This window comes from Oncorhynchus masou, chromosome 10 (genome assembly GCF_036934945.1).
Source record: "Oncorhynchus masou masou isolate Uvic2021 chromosome 10, UVic_Omas_1.1, whole genome shotgun sequence".
Classification (NCBI taxonomy): Eukaryota; Metazoa; Chordata; class Actinopteri; order Salmoniformes; family Salmonidae; genus Oncorhynchus; species Oncorhynchus masou.
The window spans coordinates 41,352,627-41,368,258 of NC_088221.1; the positions used below are offsets into that span (position 1 = coordinate 41,352,627).

Consider the following 15,632-nt stretch of genomic DNA (forward strand, 5'->3'; position numbering starts at 1 on the left):
ATAGCAGAGATACATGCATAAACCATAAATAGTCATGCATAAACCATAAATACAGGGCCCTTTTTGACATTTTATTGCATTACAAAGTGGGACTGAAACAGATAAAATTGAAGTTTTTTTTAATCATTGAGCTACACAAAATACTCCATAATGTTAACGTTAAAAGAGCATTCTAAATATGAATATTGATAAAAAATGTAATAACTAAAAGTCATTGCGTAAGTATTCACCCCTTTCGTTTAGGCAAAAGCATAAATTAGTTCAGAAGCAAAATGTGGCTTAATAAAATCACACACAATAAGCTTTATGGACTCACTTTGTGTGAAATAATAGGGATTAACATGATTGTTGATTGACTCCCCCTTCCATCTGCCCCACATACATCTATCTGTAAGGTCCATCAGTCAAGTATTGACTTTCAAGCATTGATTCAACTAAAGACCAGGGAGCTTTTGGAAAGCCTCATAAAGAAGGGCAGTGATTGGTAGATGGGTTACAATAACAAATCAAACATAGAATATATCTTTAAGCATGGTCAAGTTAATAATCATGCTGTGGATTATGTATTAAACAACCTAGACACATCAAAGATGCAGTTGTCTTTCTGATCTAAGCGGCAGGACAGGAAATAAACTGCTTAGGGTTGTCACCTTGAGGCCATTGGTGATTTTAAAACATGTACAGAGTTCAATGGCTGTGATGGGAGAAAACTGAGGATGGATCAACATTGTAGTGACTCCACAATAATGACCTAAATGACCGAGTGAAAAGGAGAACACTGATACACAGAATATTCCAAAACATTAAAATGTATGCAGAGAGGCACTAAAGTAATACTGCAACAAAAAATGGCCTAAATGCAAAGCCTTATGTTTGGGGCGAATCCACCACATCACTGAGTACCACTCTACTTATTTACAAGCATGGTGGTGGCTGCATCATGGTATGGGTATGCTTGTCATCGGCAAAGACTGGGGAGTTGTTCAGGATGAAAAGACAAGGGATGGAGCTAAGCACAGGCAAAATCCTAGAGAAAAACCTGGTCCAGTCTGCTTTCCAGCAGACAAGTTCATCTTTCAGCAGGACAATAACCTACAGCACAAAGCCACATCTACACTGGAGTTACTTACCAAGAAGACAGTGAATGTTCAAGTTACAGTTTTGACATAAATCTGCTTGAAAATCTATGTTAAGATCCCCAATACTTTGAACAAAATGCGCAAATATTGCACAATCCAGGTGTGCAAAGCTCTTAGAGACTTATCTAAGTAGACTTGCATCTGTAATTGCTGCCAAAGGTGTTTCTAACATGTATTTACTCAGGGGCGTGAATACTTATTTAATCAAGGAATACTAGTGTTTTGCTTTTCATTCACCTTTGTAGATCATTGACAAAAAAAATACAATTTATGAATTTGAATCCCAATATGTAACAATAAAAATGTACAGAAATTCAAGGGAGGTGTAGATATTCTATAGACACTGTACATAGACAGTATAGTGTTGTGTTGCATTACCTGGCAAACACCCTGTTCTTGATCCCCTTCTCTTTGCCATACTGCACCGACTGCACCTCGGTCCTCCCGCTGCATAGAACACGTTCAAACAACATCCAAACCATCACTTTAGTAACACTCAGCCACATCTTACAAACTGCTGTTTTGTGCTGCAACTTACATCCCAATTGGAGCTTTAAAAAAAAAAAAATGCATCAACAATCTCCCAACTCTGTTTCACCCAAACTGTATATCTCACCGGATGAAACACCCCCTTACCAACCCCCCATCCCCTTCACAGCTCAAAGCAAATGCTCAAGTACTTCAACAATGAACAGTTTGTTTTATTTGTAATCTCCATCTGAGACGTGAATCCATATGAATAATAGAAAAACTCCTTTTCCACCAAAAGCGTTTAAGGACTGAAGAAAAACAAGCCCCGTTGTGGGTTTGCCTTAATAATTCATCTACTTTTCCCAAAGATGAGCACAATAGGCAACCACTAATACAATTCCCCAAACAATGCCACTCATCGTGACCTCAAAAACATTTTTGACCCGCGTTGACATTTCAGTGGCAGTGCTTTGTGCCTTGCAGGTATAGTGTGTATGGGTTGATGCATGCACCTGTGGCAATGGGGCTTTTCTCTTACCAGTAACGAAACTTGGAGCCCAGGGTAAAATAGTGGGCAAAGAAGTTCTTCTGAGGGGGAACGGGCCGGTCCAGACGGAAGAAGGTGTGATGCTCTACACAGGTCTTCCATAGGTTCTTACAGGCTCTGTAGCTCACCATGTTAAACCCCAACAAGGTCTCCCTCGTCTCATTCTGTAGAGGGGGGGGGGAAGAGATCAAAAGTAGAGGAGTGAGGGAGAGACAGAATGACAGAGTGAGTGACAACAATAATGAGAAATAACATGTTCCTATACTAAGAGCAATATATTCTGAGCTGCTGTTATGTGACCACCCTCCCACACATAATTCAATTCCTTTAATCCATAGGCTTTATTGTGTACTATGAATTTGGGGGGGGGGGAGTAGTGGTAGGTAGTAGGTCCTATGGTCACAGATGGCACTGTTGCATTGTCTTGACATGTTCATAGATGGGGAAATAGAATGTGTTGGATTAGCCACCATGATCCGGTAGGTTTGTTGCACGAGACAATTAATCTCTATCTGCAGCCCCAACATCCCCATACCGTCCCTCAGCCTCTACGGTGTTTCCTGAGGACACATGCCACATCTCCCTCCCTCAGCCTCTATGGTGTTTCCTGAGGACACATGCCACATCCCCATCCCCCTCCTCATCCTCAACGGTGTTTCCTGAGGACACATGCCACATCCCCCTCCCTCAGCCTCTATGGTGTTTCCTGAGGACACATGCCACATCCCCCTCCCTCAGCCTCTATGGTGTTTCCTGAGGACACATGCCACATCCCCCTCCCTCAGCCTCTACGGTGTTTCCTGAGGACACATGCCACATCCCCCCCTCCCTCAGCCTCTACGGTGTTTCCTGAGGACACATGCCACATCCCCTCCCTCAGCCTCTATGGTGTTTCCTGAGGACACATGCCACATCCCCCTCCCTCAGCCTCTATGGTGTTTCCTGAGGACACATGCCACATCCCCTCCCTCAGCCTCTACGGTGTTTCCTGAGGACACATGCCACATCCCCCTCCCTCAGCCTCTATGGTGTTTCCTGAGGACACATGCCACATCCCCCTCCCTCAGCCTCTATGGTGTTTCCTGAGGACACATGCCACATCCCCCTCCCTCAGCCTCTACGGTGTTTCCTGAGGACACATGCCACTCGTCATGAAGACATGGTGGTCCCCATTCCCACTTGGGTCATTATGTTCACAGAGACAGCCATAGCATAATGTTCTAGTAAGCTGTCTGCTCATATAGCCTGTGGGCCTACTCTACAGAAACAGAGACCAGTTAAAGTTCAGCGTCCTTTAAAAAATATATGTTTACTTTGCTGTGACTGTCCACACTAGCATCTTGAAACGTCGTCAAGGAAGAGCAGGTTCTCAGCATCTTGAAACATCGTCAAGGAAGAGCAGGTTCTCAGCATCTTGAAACGTCGTCAAGGAAGAGCAGGTTCTCAGCATCTTGAAACATCGTCAAGGAAGAGCAGGTTCTCAGCATCTTGAAACGTCGTCAAGGAAGAGCAGGTTCTCAGCATCTTGAAACATCGTCAAAGAAGCAGGTTCTCTGACCAACACCATCATCATGTACAGTAGACGAACCCCTCACGAAGAGGTCAGATAATGTTAGGCGATTAGGCCTGGCTCGCAGTCGGTGTTCCAATCCATCCCAAAGGTGTTCGATGGGGTTGAGATCAGGGTTCTGCGCAGGCCATTCAAGTTTTTCGACACCGATCGACAAACCATTTCTGTATGGACCTTGCATTGTACATGGGGGCATTTTCATGTTGGAACATGAAAGGGCCTTCCCCAAACTGTTGCCACAAAGTTGGAAGCACAGAATCATCTAGAATGTCATTGTATGCTGTAGCTTTAAGATTTCCCTTCACTGGAACTAAGGGGCCTAGCCCGAACCAGGAAAAACAGCCCCAGACCATTATTCCTCCACCAAACTTTACAGTTGGCAGTATGCATTCGGGCAGGTAGCGTTCTCCTGGCATCCGTCAAACCCAGATTCATCCGTCAGACTGCCAGATGGTGAAGCGTGATTCATCACTCCACTCCATGTGTTTCCATGGCTGAGAGCTTTACACCACTCCAGCTTGGCATTGCACATGGTGATCTTAGGTTTGTGTGCGGCTGCTCAGCCATGGAAACCCACTTCATGAAGCTCCTGATGAACACATTTTGTGCTGGAGCTGCTTCCAGAGGCAGTTTGGAATTCAGTAGTGAGTGTTGCAACCCAGGCCAGATGTTTTTACACGCTACGCGCTTCAGCGGTCCCGTTCTATAAGCTTGTGTGGCCTACCACTTCGCGGCTGAGCCGTTGTTGCTCCTAGACATTTCCACTTCACAATAACAGCATTTACAGTTGACCGGGGCAGCTCCAACAAGGAAGCAAATTTTTTTTTTAAACTGACTTGTTGGAAAGGTGGCATCCTATGACGGTGCCACATTGAAAGTCACTGAGCTCTTCAATAAAGACATTTTACAGGCAATGTTTGTCGATGGAGATTGCATGGCTGTGTGCTCGATTTTATACACCTGTCAGCAACGGATGTAGCGGAAAGAGCCGAATCCAGTCATTTGAAAGGGTGTCCACATACTTTTGTATATATAGTGTATATACAGTGCATTCGGAAAGTATTCAGACCCATTGACTTTCTCCACATTTTGCTACGTTACAGCCTTATTCTAAAATGTATTACATTTATTTTTTCCATCAATCTACACATAATACCACATGATGACAATGCAAAAACAGGTGTGTAAAAAGTTTTGCAAATGTATTTAAAAAATGTTTTTAAAAATAAATAAATCTCTATACATTTACATAACTATTCAGACCCTCTGCTATGAGACTTGAAATTGAGCTCAGGTGTATCCTGTTTCCATTGATCATCCTTGAGATGTTTCTACAACTTGATTGGAGTCCACCTTGGGTAAATTCAATTGATTGGACATGACTTGCAAAGGCACACACCTGTCTATATAAAGGTCCCACAGTTGACAATGTATGTCAGAGCAAAAACCAAGCCATGGGGTCGAAGGAATTGTCCGTAGACTTCAGAGACAGGATTGTGTCGAGGCACAGATCTGGGGAAAGGTACCAAAACATTTCTGCAGCATTGAAGGTTCCCAAGAACACATTGGCCTCCATCATTCTTAAATGAAATAAGTATTTCTAAAAACCTGTTTTCACTTTCCATTATGGGATTTTGTGTGTAGATTTATGAATATTTAAATGTTTTTATATATCTACAGATAAGGCTGTAACGTAACAAAATGTGGAAAAGTCAAGGGGTCTGAATACACTATATACATATTTTATTATATACTGTACATATACTGTTCATATAGATATATATGTGTGTGTGATGTATAGACAATGTGGACAGCATATGTATTGAATATGTAGTATATCTGAAGAACAGTACATGTATAGTATATAATAAAATATATATTGCTTGCAGGAACAACTTACTTTTCCTTACAACAGGAGGAAAATGTAAAAGGAGGGAAATTAATTTCCTGGTTCGTTGTTGCTTTTTAAAGCATGTGCAGTGACCCGCGCTCACATGACCCATATCTCCATGGGCCTGCATCCCAAATGGACCCTGTTCCCTATACATGGCACTACTTTGATCAAAGCCCTGGTCAAAAGTAGTGCACTACATAGGGACTAGGGTTAAATTTGGGACGCAATCCATGAATAATTCAGTTCGAGTGACACCCTGGAGGCTGGGCGACGGCCGCAGTGCTCTTAGTACAACTGCTCTGGAAAAACCCCTTCTCCATTATGAAACCAGGGAGGGAGAGGGGTGATGGGGCTGGTTTGGGGATCTTTTGCTGAGATTCCATGGAACAGAGGAAGTCGGAGAGGGAGCCTGCAGCACTTTCAATTCATTTTCAGATCACGCCCCCTACCTCCACACCCAAAATGCATTATCTATTCTTCATAATTAATAAGCATTTAAGAGGCTCTCCCTCTGGTGCTCTTCCAGATTTCAGTGACAGTCAGCGGCGGATCAGGCCGGTGATTATGCCAGAAAACCAGTTCATCAAATAAACAAATATGGACACTGGGTCTGGGTGAGGAGGCAGTTAATGTTGTTCATGTCTAAGCTTGGTTGTTTCAGATTGATATGGTGCCTGTGGAGTGATGAGGAACTGGACCAGTGGTAGGTGGTCCATTAGCAGTGCTAGCTAGTTTCCTCCCTGAGGAGGAGCCAGACAACTGGATCTGTTTTGGGGACACTAATGGCAGGGAAGCACAGTTACACAAGCTGAGGCAGAACCTGTGGCTGTGTTCACTGCTGTGTTGTCTGCTGGGTAAGTCATCATTCCTACTGTATAAAACACACTGCTGCTAGATTAGTAGATCCCGCCTTACATTCACATTTTATTGTCAAAATAAGGACATTGAAAACGACGGCTTGAATACCTACCACTTCTCTCCTGAGCTGAACGAAGAACTGTTTGCACTTGAACAATATTTTCACAATCTTCAACCTGAAAGGGGTGAGTGAGAAATACACAGAAATTGCGTCACAATGTGTGTAACTGCAGAGGGTCTCCTTCCTTCACGGCTCAAATCAGAGCCTTCGCTGCAGAGAGCAGCTGTCTCCCCATCAAAACTGATCCCCCCCTCTCATCTCTTCCTCCCTTCCCCCTCCCCTCTTCTCTCCCTTCCCCCTACAGCCCTTCTACATGACTCACAGCTCAGAAAAATATATTTTATATTCACACACTCTCTCTAAGACAGTGTCATCTAATATAGCTCATTTGTCAGCCCGTTGTGGACATAAATGGGAGAGAGGCTAAAATTCACAAATCTCTCTTAGATACCGGACCCCTCTGCTTTCTGAGAGGAGTAACGTTGTGTATCACCTTTTAATAGTATTGGCAGACAAGCCAAACAGAGAGAGTGGTCAATGGGAGCAAGCCTTCTTGCTTGACAGTGGAGGACAGCTGTTGTGAAACGCGTCACTGTTAGCAGCCCTAAATTTAGCCTGACTGGAAAGCGTCGGAGCTGCCTGTGCTACAGCAAGCAGCTGGCTTTTAAGAATGGGGATGTGTGCTGTGAGGAGCTAGTGGGGGGTGGGGAAGTGTCTGTGTCAGTGTGTGTTGGATTAGTACTCGTCTGGTGGGGATGTGTGCTGTGAGGAGCTAGTGGGGGGTGGGTCAGTGTGTGTGTTGGATTATTACTCGTCTGGTGGGGATGTGGGCTGTGCTCTCCCACCCCTGGTACACACTTCCAGTAGCCCCACCAACACAGCTGAATATCAAAGAGTTCTAAGAATTAAATCTTTGGGCCTCAAAGACAATCCACATGAAAGCCTAAACGGCTCGGAGATTCTAGGAATGATCATCTGTAGTTTACAGATTCATATGTAAAACAGTTATGTGATGCGCTTAGAAGAATCCTATTTAACACTTCTCAGAATGCTTCTGCAACCTGGAATGATATCTGGGGCGGCAGGTAGCCTAGTGTTTAGAGTGTTGGACTAGTAACCGTAAAGGTTGCAAGATCGAATCCCCGAGCTGACAAGGTAAAAATCTGTCATTCTGCCCCTGAACAAGGCAGTTAACTTCTTGGTGACAGGGGGGCAGTATTGAGTAGCTTGGATGAATAAGGTGCACAGAGTAAACTGCCTGCTACTCTATCCCAGATGCGTATGTATGCATATTATTAGTATATTTGGATAGAAAACACTCGGAAGTTTCTAAAACTGTTTGAATGATGTCTGTGAGTATAACAGAACTCATATGGCAGACGAAAACCTCAGAAAAATCCAACCAGGACGTGGGAAATTGGAAGTTTTTCAACTTTTTCCCAATATGCAGTGTAAATGGGGTCATAATGCACTTCCTAAGGCTTCCACTAGATGTCAACTGTCTTTAGAACTTTGCTTCAGGCTTCTACTATGAAGGGGGAGAGAATGAGAGGGGATTGAGCCAGGTGTCTGGCAGAGTACCCGACGCTCGTGAGGCGCGGTCAAGAGAGAGTTAGCGCTCGTTCCATTGCTTTTCTACAGAAATTCTCTGGTTGGAACATTATTGAAGATTTATGATAAAAACATTCTAAAGATTGATTCTATACTTAGTTTGACAAGTTTCTATGACCTGTAATATAATTTTTTGAACATTTCGTCCGACGTTTGGCTGGACCTGAACGCGTGTTTGGATTTGTTCACCAAACACCCTAACAAAAGAAGCTATTTATACATAATTGATGAACTTTATCGAACAAATCAAACATTTATTATGGATCTGGTATTCCTGGGAGTGCATTCTGATGAAGATCATCAAAGGTAAGTGAATATTTACAATGCCATTTCTGACTAATGTTGACGCCACAATATGGCGGATATCTTTTTGGCTGCTTTGTTGTCTGAATGCTGTACTCAGATTATTGCATGGTTTGCTTTTTCCGTAACGTTTTTTTTTTTTGTAATCTGACAGCGGTTGCAGTAAGGAGAAGTATATCTCTAATTCCATGTATAACACTTGTTTTTCATCAACATTTATAGTATTTCTGTAAATAGATGTGGCTCTCTGCACAATCACTGTGTGTTTTAGAACTACTGAACGTAACGTGCCAATGTAAAATTAGATTTTTTTTATATAAATATGCACTTCAGCGAACAAAACATACATGTATTGTGTAACATGAAGTCCTATGAGTGTCATCTGATGAAGATCATCAAGGGTTAGTGATTCATTTTATCTCTATTTGTGCTTTTTGTGACTCCTCTCTTTGGCTGGAAAAATGGCTGTGTTTTTCTGTGACTTGGTGGTGACCTAACAATCGTTTGTGGTGCTTTCACTGTAAAGCCTTTTTGAAATCAGACACTGTGGCAGGATTAACGAGAATTGTATCTTTAAAATGGTGTAAAATTCTTCTATGCTTGAGGAATTTTAATTGAGATTTTTGTTGTTTTGAATTTGTGGACCTGCACTTTCACTGGCTGTTGGCGAGTTGGGACGCTACCTTCCCACATATCCCAGAGAGGTTAACCCACTGTTCCTAGGCTGTCATTGAAAATAAGAATTTGTTCTTAACTGACTTGCCTAGTTAAATAAAAAGGTCAAATAAAAAATATATAGCAAAAATATATACATTAAAAAATACATATCCTCATCTTTCCTCTTCCTACTTACACATACAGTAAGCATTTGGAATGTCTAACACAATCTACCGAAGTGGATGCTCTGTGTGATCACAAACGATCCCCTTGTAGCAACGATCAAATTAATTATAGGATTTACAAATCGCCTCACCTTGTATCAGAATCAAAAGACTCCAGTTTGTCACTCACCAGGGAAAGCAGTTGATTCGTACCCTGTTCTTGTAAACCACGATCCCTGCTGACATCACCCCAATTAAAATCTCAGTGTTGCGTTGATCCTGGAACACACACACAGAGAGAGAAAATTAAGTGTCTAAGCACCCTGACAGTGGGCCAGCCTGGTGGAAGCTTTGGAGGGGGTACAGACACAGACCCTCTCCCCCCCATCTCTCTATGGCAGGGTGGGGGTAGACACAGACCCCCCCATCTCTCTATGGCAGGGTGGGGGTACAGACACAGACCCTATCCTCCCATCTCCCTCCCCTCATCTCTCTATGGCAGGGTGGGGGTACAGACACAGACAGGGGGGGGGGGGGGTATGACAACAGTAGGGGGGCAATATAGTCCCTAGTTTAAAATGGGGCACAACCACTCCACCTCTACACTGTAATAGTGTGATGATCATTCTACAGCAAAAATGTCTGGATGGACAATGGTGGCTGGGCCTCAGTTGAGATCTGCCATTCACTCATTGTACCAATCATTTTGTGACCTGCTTTGTCTTATGAAACCTAGACAGTCAGACAGACAGACCAAGACACCCAAACATGCACATAAAAGTACACAGACCAAGACACCCAAACATGCACATAAAAGTACACAGACCAGACACACACACACAATCACACACACACACAAACACACACACACACACACACACACACACACACACAAACACACACACAATCTGGGACAAAAAGAGAAGTCTGTCTAATCGGACAATGAGGGAAATCTCTGTACTCCAGACAATGGCTGGATTAGTGGACTCCCTAGTCCACAGACACAGCTTGTCAAGGCTCAGTGGTTCTGCTGTTCCTCAGCTATAAAGGGATACTTCAGGATTTTGGCAATGAGGCCCTTTATCTACTTACACAGAGTCAGATTAACTTGTGGACACCATTTGTATGTCTCTGTGTCCAGTATGAAGGAAGCTTGAGATAGCTTCGCTACTAGCATGCTAGCAGATACCCATAGACTTCCAGTCATTGCGCTAACGCTAGTTAGCACTGGCTCACAAAACTACCTCTAACTTCCTTCATACTGAACACAGAGACATTAAAATGGTGTCCACAAGTTCATCTGACTCTGTGTGAGTAGATAAAGGGCCTCATTGCCAAAATCCTGAAGTATCCCTTTAAAGGCTTCATGAGGGCCTGGCAGCTGGGGACAGAGGAATTACATACTACTGTACGCTGCCTCAACCTACTTGTACCTGCTGGCTTAGAAAGCACAGGCTTTTCTAGGGCTAAAGCACAGCTTTATGGAACATGGGTATCAGCGCTGCTATGACAAGTGCCCTTTCTACTGTAGCAGTGACAGACACACAGGGGAGCAGCCTTACCCTTGCATAGTGCAACTCCACTCCGTACAGCTCCAGCGTCCGTGCTGTGTTCAGGTAATTAAACTCTGACTGGGCAGAAGACAGACCACTGAGAAGTAGAGAGAACGGGAGAGAGATAAATGAGAGGGAGACGGTTCCCCTAATCAAACGCACGTAATCCATTCACAGACGATGGAGCAGCACAGTGAGACCATGCCTGGAACTGCACTCAATAAAACCATGAAAACCTAGTCTGCTTTAAGAGCTGGGGCAGACACGTGACAAGTATACAGCTGTGTGCCTGGGACATGAAGACGGGCCTCTCTACCTGTGCTGTTGGTGGTGTTTGGTGACCTCCTTGTGGAACCCTTGTGGTGGGTTGGGGATAAAGCAGAACTCTGAGAGGTAGCCAGGAGCATGCTCCGATTCACTGTAGTCTCCCAACTCAGCTACACAACACACAGAGAGAAAGAATCTATTCAATAGTACACAGACAGTTAAGCCGACACACATAGCCTATCACACACAGCAAACAGTAGGCCTATATTGTACTGGACAGACAAACCATTGCCTATCAATGCAGTAATGGATACAAGAACCTCAATCAAAAGCCTGGTTATGAGGTCTGTTTATAAAATACACAAGTGGGTTGAGAAGCTTTGGACCACCAACCACCACTACAGTAGCTGAGTACCTCAGATCCATTAGCTTGTGGTCGTGTGTGAAACAGACACCGATTCATTGGAGTGGACCTCTTAAAAGGCCAATCCTTCATTGTAACAATTACAAAGCAGTGTCCTTGCCTCTGGTTTTGTGAAAAAGCTGAGGAATTCAAGGACTGACCATACAATATAACGTGTATACTTTTAAGCATGTTGAAGCTATACAGTGTTTGTTTACAAACATTGGAATAAAACAAGCTTGTATTAGTTATATTCTTCAAGAACCAATGGGTATTTTTCGAACTCATTTATAAGTCCAAAAATGTATGGAGCAACTGCAGATTGCTGCTTTAAAATGGATAGTTTGTGATTTTGACAATGTCTCAGCGTGCATTTTAAAGGAAGTTGCCAACTAGCGTTCGCGCAACTGGTAACTAGCATATTGACAGGAAGTCATGCCTAGTTTGACTTCCCGTCATTGCGCTAAACGCTAGTTAGCATTGGATTCAAAACTACATCTAAGTTGGTTCATACTGGACGCGGAGACGTAAATATGACAACCACAACTTCATCTGACTCTGGGGAAAATCCCTTTAACAAGGGCTCATAACAAACGGATCAATTCAAAACAGTTGATCTAATCACCACACACACAAAAAAAGACCCACAATGTTAAAACTAACCGGTCAATTGCCTATGGATTTATGAGCAGTATGAAATAAATATCTACACAGCACTAACACCAAAGCTTTCAGCAGAGTGCATTTCTTGATCGAATTTGACCAGCCTCACTGATTTGGTAAAACTAACTGAATGACCAGCAGCATTTACCAGCAGCATTGAATCATCTTGAAACTGAATTGAAACTAAAATGATTCATACCACTATCCCCATGGCTACAATGAAATGAAAACCTTCTCTTGGGGAGGGACATTGAGCTAAGTGAGATTCTGGACATGGACACCCACAGGTTGTGTTAGAGGTGCAGTTCAAATCCCTCCAGTGACCTATATAGCTATAAGACTCCCTGGGGAGTTTGGAGAGAGAGGCAAGCCTCAGCGGGCCACTGAAGTAGGGATGTGGACAGATTGAATGGGGACAGACCATTGGCTATCCCCCTCTCCAATCTGTCAGGAGCCATTATTCAGGTCAATCTGGTGACACAGGCTGGTAAACTACACTCCTCAGGCTAATGGGCCCATCACAATGGTAGGCTGTGGCTCTATGCTAGCTGTGGACCTCTAGGCTAGGCTACACTATGATAACATGTTACAGTAGTCAACGTGCTAATTTATTAGCTAGAATGTTGGTTACCGAGTAATAATAATAGCATCAAACACCTGGAAACCATGTGTTTGATGTATTTGATACCATCATACTCATTCTGCGTCAGCCATTACCATAAACCTGTTGTCCGCACCCTCTTGTGTTGTGTGCTGCACTATACTGTGCTTTGCTGTTCTGAGCATGCTTGGCGAATGGCCAGTCACACTGCCAGCACAGAAAAGTCATACCACACAAATCAATCTGGGACAAAAGACGGGGAGAAAACAGCCTAATGATGATCATAGCGTTCCGTATACAGCTCTCCATATCCTGCTGTCGTTGGAAATAAGAATTTGTTCTTAACTGACTTGCCTAGTTAAATAACGGTTAATTCAATTAAAAAAGCATCAAGGGCATAAAGAGAGGATTTTGGCCGATTTCAGGCTCCGCTGTAAACTGCTTGTTTTTTTGGGGTGAGAGAATTAAAGAATAAATTGGATATGACATCGTAAAAAGTTATGCAAGGCAGCACACACAGAGTGACCATTGGGATGTCCCGGTGAGTACACTGACTCTCAACTAAAGGCTTACAACACACATCTTTCTAGTCATCTCACAACAAAAACGCTGGAGTTGCCTAGTGGCCAGAAACTGTGTAGCCTTGTATGAAGCAACAGAGAGATCAAATGTGTGAACTAACTACAAGTAGCTACATATCTTTAGCAGCAGGCCAGGAGAACGGGTATTTACATTGAACAGCATGGGACGCCAGGAGAACGGGTACTTACATTGAACAGCATGGGACGCCAGGAGAACGGGTACTTACATTGAACAGCATGGGACGCCAGGAGAACGGGTACTTACATTGAACAGCATGGGACGCCAGGAGAACGGGTACTTACATTGAACAGCATGGGACGCCAGGAGAACGGGTATTTACATTGAACAGCATGGGACGCCAGGAGAACGGGTACTTACATTGAACAGCATGGGAAGCCAGGAGAACGGGTACTTACATTGAACAGCATGGGACGCCAGGAGATCGGGTACTTACATTGAACAGCATGGGACGCCAGGAGAACGGGTACTTACATTGAACAGCATGGGACGCCAGGAGAACGGGTACTTACATTGAACAGCATGGGACGCCAGGAGAACGGGTATTTACATTGAACAGCATGGGACGCCAGGAGAACGGGTACTTACATTGAACAGCATAGGACGCCAGGAGTGCGGCAGTGTTGTGCGGACAGGGCAGTCTGTGGGACACAAACCACAAACACACAAGTCACCACATGAATTCATTTGGATCAATAGGAAAATCATTACATAACCGCGTGCTGGCCTGGTAGAATCAGTGTTAGCCCACGAGAACAGTGTGTGAGTGTGCTGTTGAACCTGTGTAAATAAGAACAGCCAACTGAACTAACCTTCCAGTCAGGATGTCCTGTTTGAGCTGGAGGAAATACTGGTACCTACAGGGAATAAGGAGAGCAGTTACATCAACAACAATGTGATACAGATGTCTCTGTGATTATGGACCAGAGGACATAATGTACAGTACACTAGATAAAGCAGCTGGACCAGACCCACTCACATGGAGCTTCTCACATGCTCATTGCTTAGGCAACATTTCTATGACTTAACTTGTAGCCTGTTGTTTTTGTGTATAACTAATACTGAATGAATCTCATCATAGTGTAAGAGCTCACCAGCACTGTTGTTGTGTGCTGTCTGGAATCGATAATGCACATCCAAAACAGGCTCCATGCCTCTGCATCTTAGACATGCATAGTGGTTTACTCACTTAATAAGGCTGTCTGAGCAATATCATGCTTGAGTGGTGCATGGATTGAATAAATAACACTGGAGTATCCAGTTGACTGTAACTATGTTTTTAATGACCATGGATGGACACCCTTGCAATAGGGGCTGACAGCATCCATGGCATGCTATTCACATTTATGTCTAGCTGTGTGCCAGGCAGCCAGCAGTAGAATTAGCCCATTATTGGTTAATATACCTACCAAGCTGATCCTAGTCTTAGACTAAGTTGTCGCAAACTCTCCACGCCAGACATACTCCTAACCCGTTTACTGTAGTCTTCTCCATTAGTAGAATGATTAGCTGAGGACTTTTAGCAAGTGCAATACAGTAACACAAGGTAATTCATCTCCTTATATGGGCATGACATGGCAGGTTGTAATAGTAATAACACTAATGACTAAATAAGGCCAATGACAAGAGATACCAATATGTACACAAAACAGTACATTACAGGGAGACAATAGCTACATCAATCTACAAGCTCACATCCACCAACCTCAACGGAAGTGTTTCCATATAGACCAGGAAGGGTTGTCATATTTTCATGAAGTGGTTGAAGTTATTTGTTAAAGCATAGGCAATCTTCTCCATATGAATACACTTATTCATTTCAGAGAGCCGTCTTGTAATTGGGAATCTTCTCCATATGAATACACTTATTCATTTCAGAGAGCCGTCTTGTAATTGGGAATCTTCTCCATATGAATACACAGATTCATTTCAGAGAGACGTCTTGTAATTGGGAATCTCCTCCATATGAATACACTTATTCATTTCAGAGAGCCGTCTTGTAATTGGGAATCTTCTCCATATGAATACACTTATTCATTTCAGAGAGCCGTCTTGTAATTGGGAATCTTCTCCATATGAATACACTTATTCATTTCAGAGAGCCGTCTTGTAATTGGGAATCTTCTCCATATGAATACACAGATTCATTTCAGATTCATTTCAGATTTCAGAGAGCCGTCTTGTAATTGGGAATCTTCTCCATATGAATATTCATTTCAGTAATTCAATTTCATATGAATACACTTATTCATTTCAGAGAGCCGTCTTGT

General features: G+C 43.3%; 1 protein-coding gene across 4 annotated transcripts in view; it reads right to left on the minus strand.

Moving 5' to 3' along the window:
• The window catches only part of LOC135547638 (tyrosine-protein phosphatase non-receptor type 4-like), a 114,086-nt gene that overhangs the window by 31,945 nt on the left and 66,509 nt on the right, over nucleotides 1-15,632 (minus strand). For all 4 annotated transcript variants that reach the window (XR_010456728.1, XM_064976817.1, XM_064976816.1 and 1 more), the window contains 8 exons: nucleotides 14,175-14,219; nucleotides 13,951-14,003; nucleotides 11,145-11,265; nucleotides 10,838-10,925; nucleotides 9,466-9,554; nucleotides 6,592-6,655; nucleotides 2,149-2,321; nucleotides 1,518-1,586 (listed from right to left, as the gene is read on the minus strand). Coding sequence is in view for 3 of the 4 variants with exons in the window: in XM_064976817.1 (XP_064832889.1) it covers nucleotides 1,518-1,586; nucleotides 2,149-2,321; nucleotides 6,592-6,655; nucleotides 9,466-9,554; nucleotides 10,838-10,925; nucleotides 11,145-11,265; nucleotides 13,951-14,003; nucleotides 14,175-14,219 (702 nt within the window). In the remaining variant the exon portion in view is untranslated. The remainder of the gene's footprint in view (nucleotides 1-1,517; nucleotides 1,587-2,148; nucleotides 2,322-6,591; nucleotides 6,656-9,465; nucleotides 9,555-10,837; nucleotides 10,926-11,144; nucleotides 11,266-13,950; nucleotides 14,004-14,174; nucleotides 14,220-15,632) is intronic.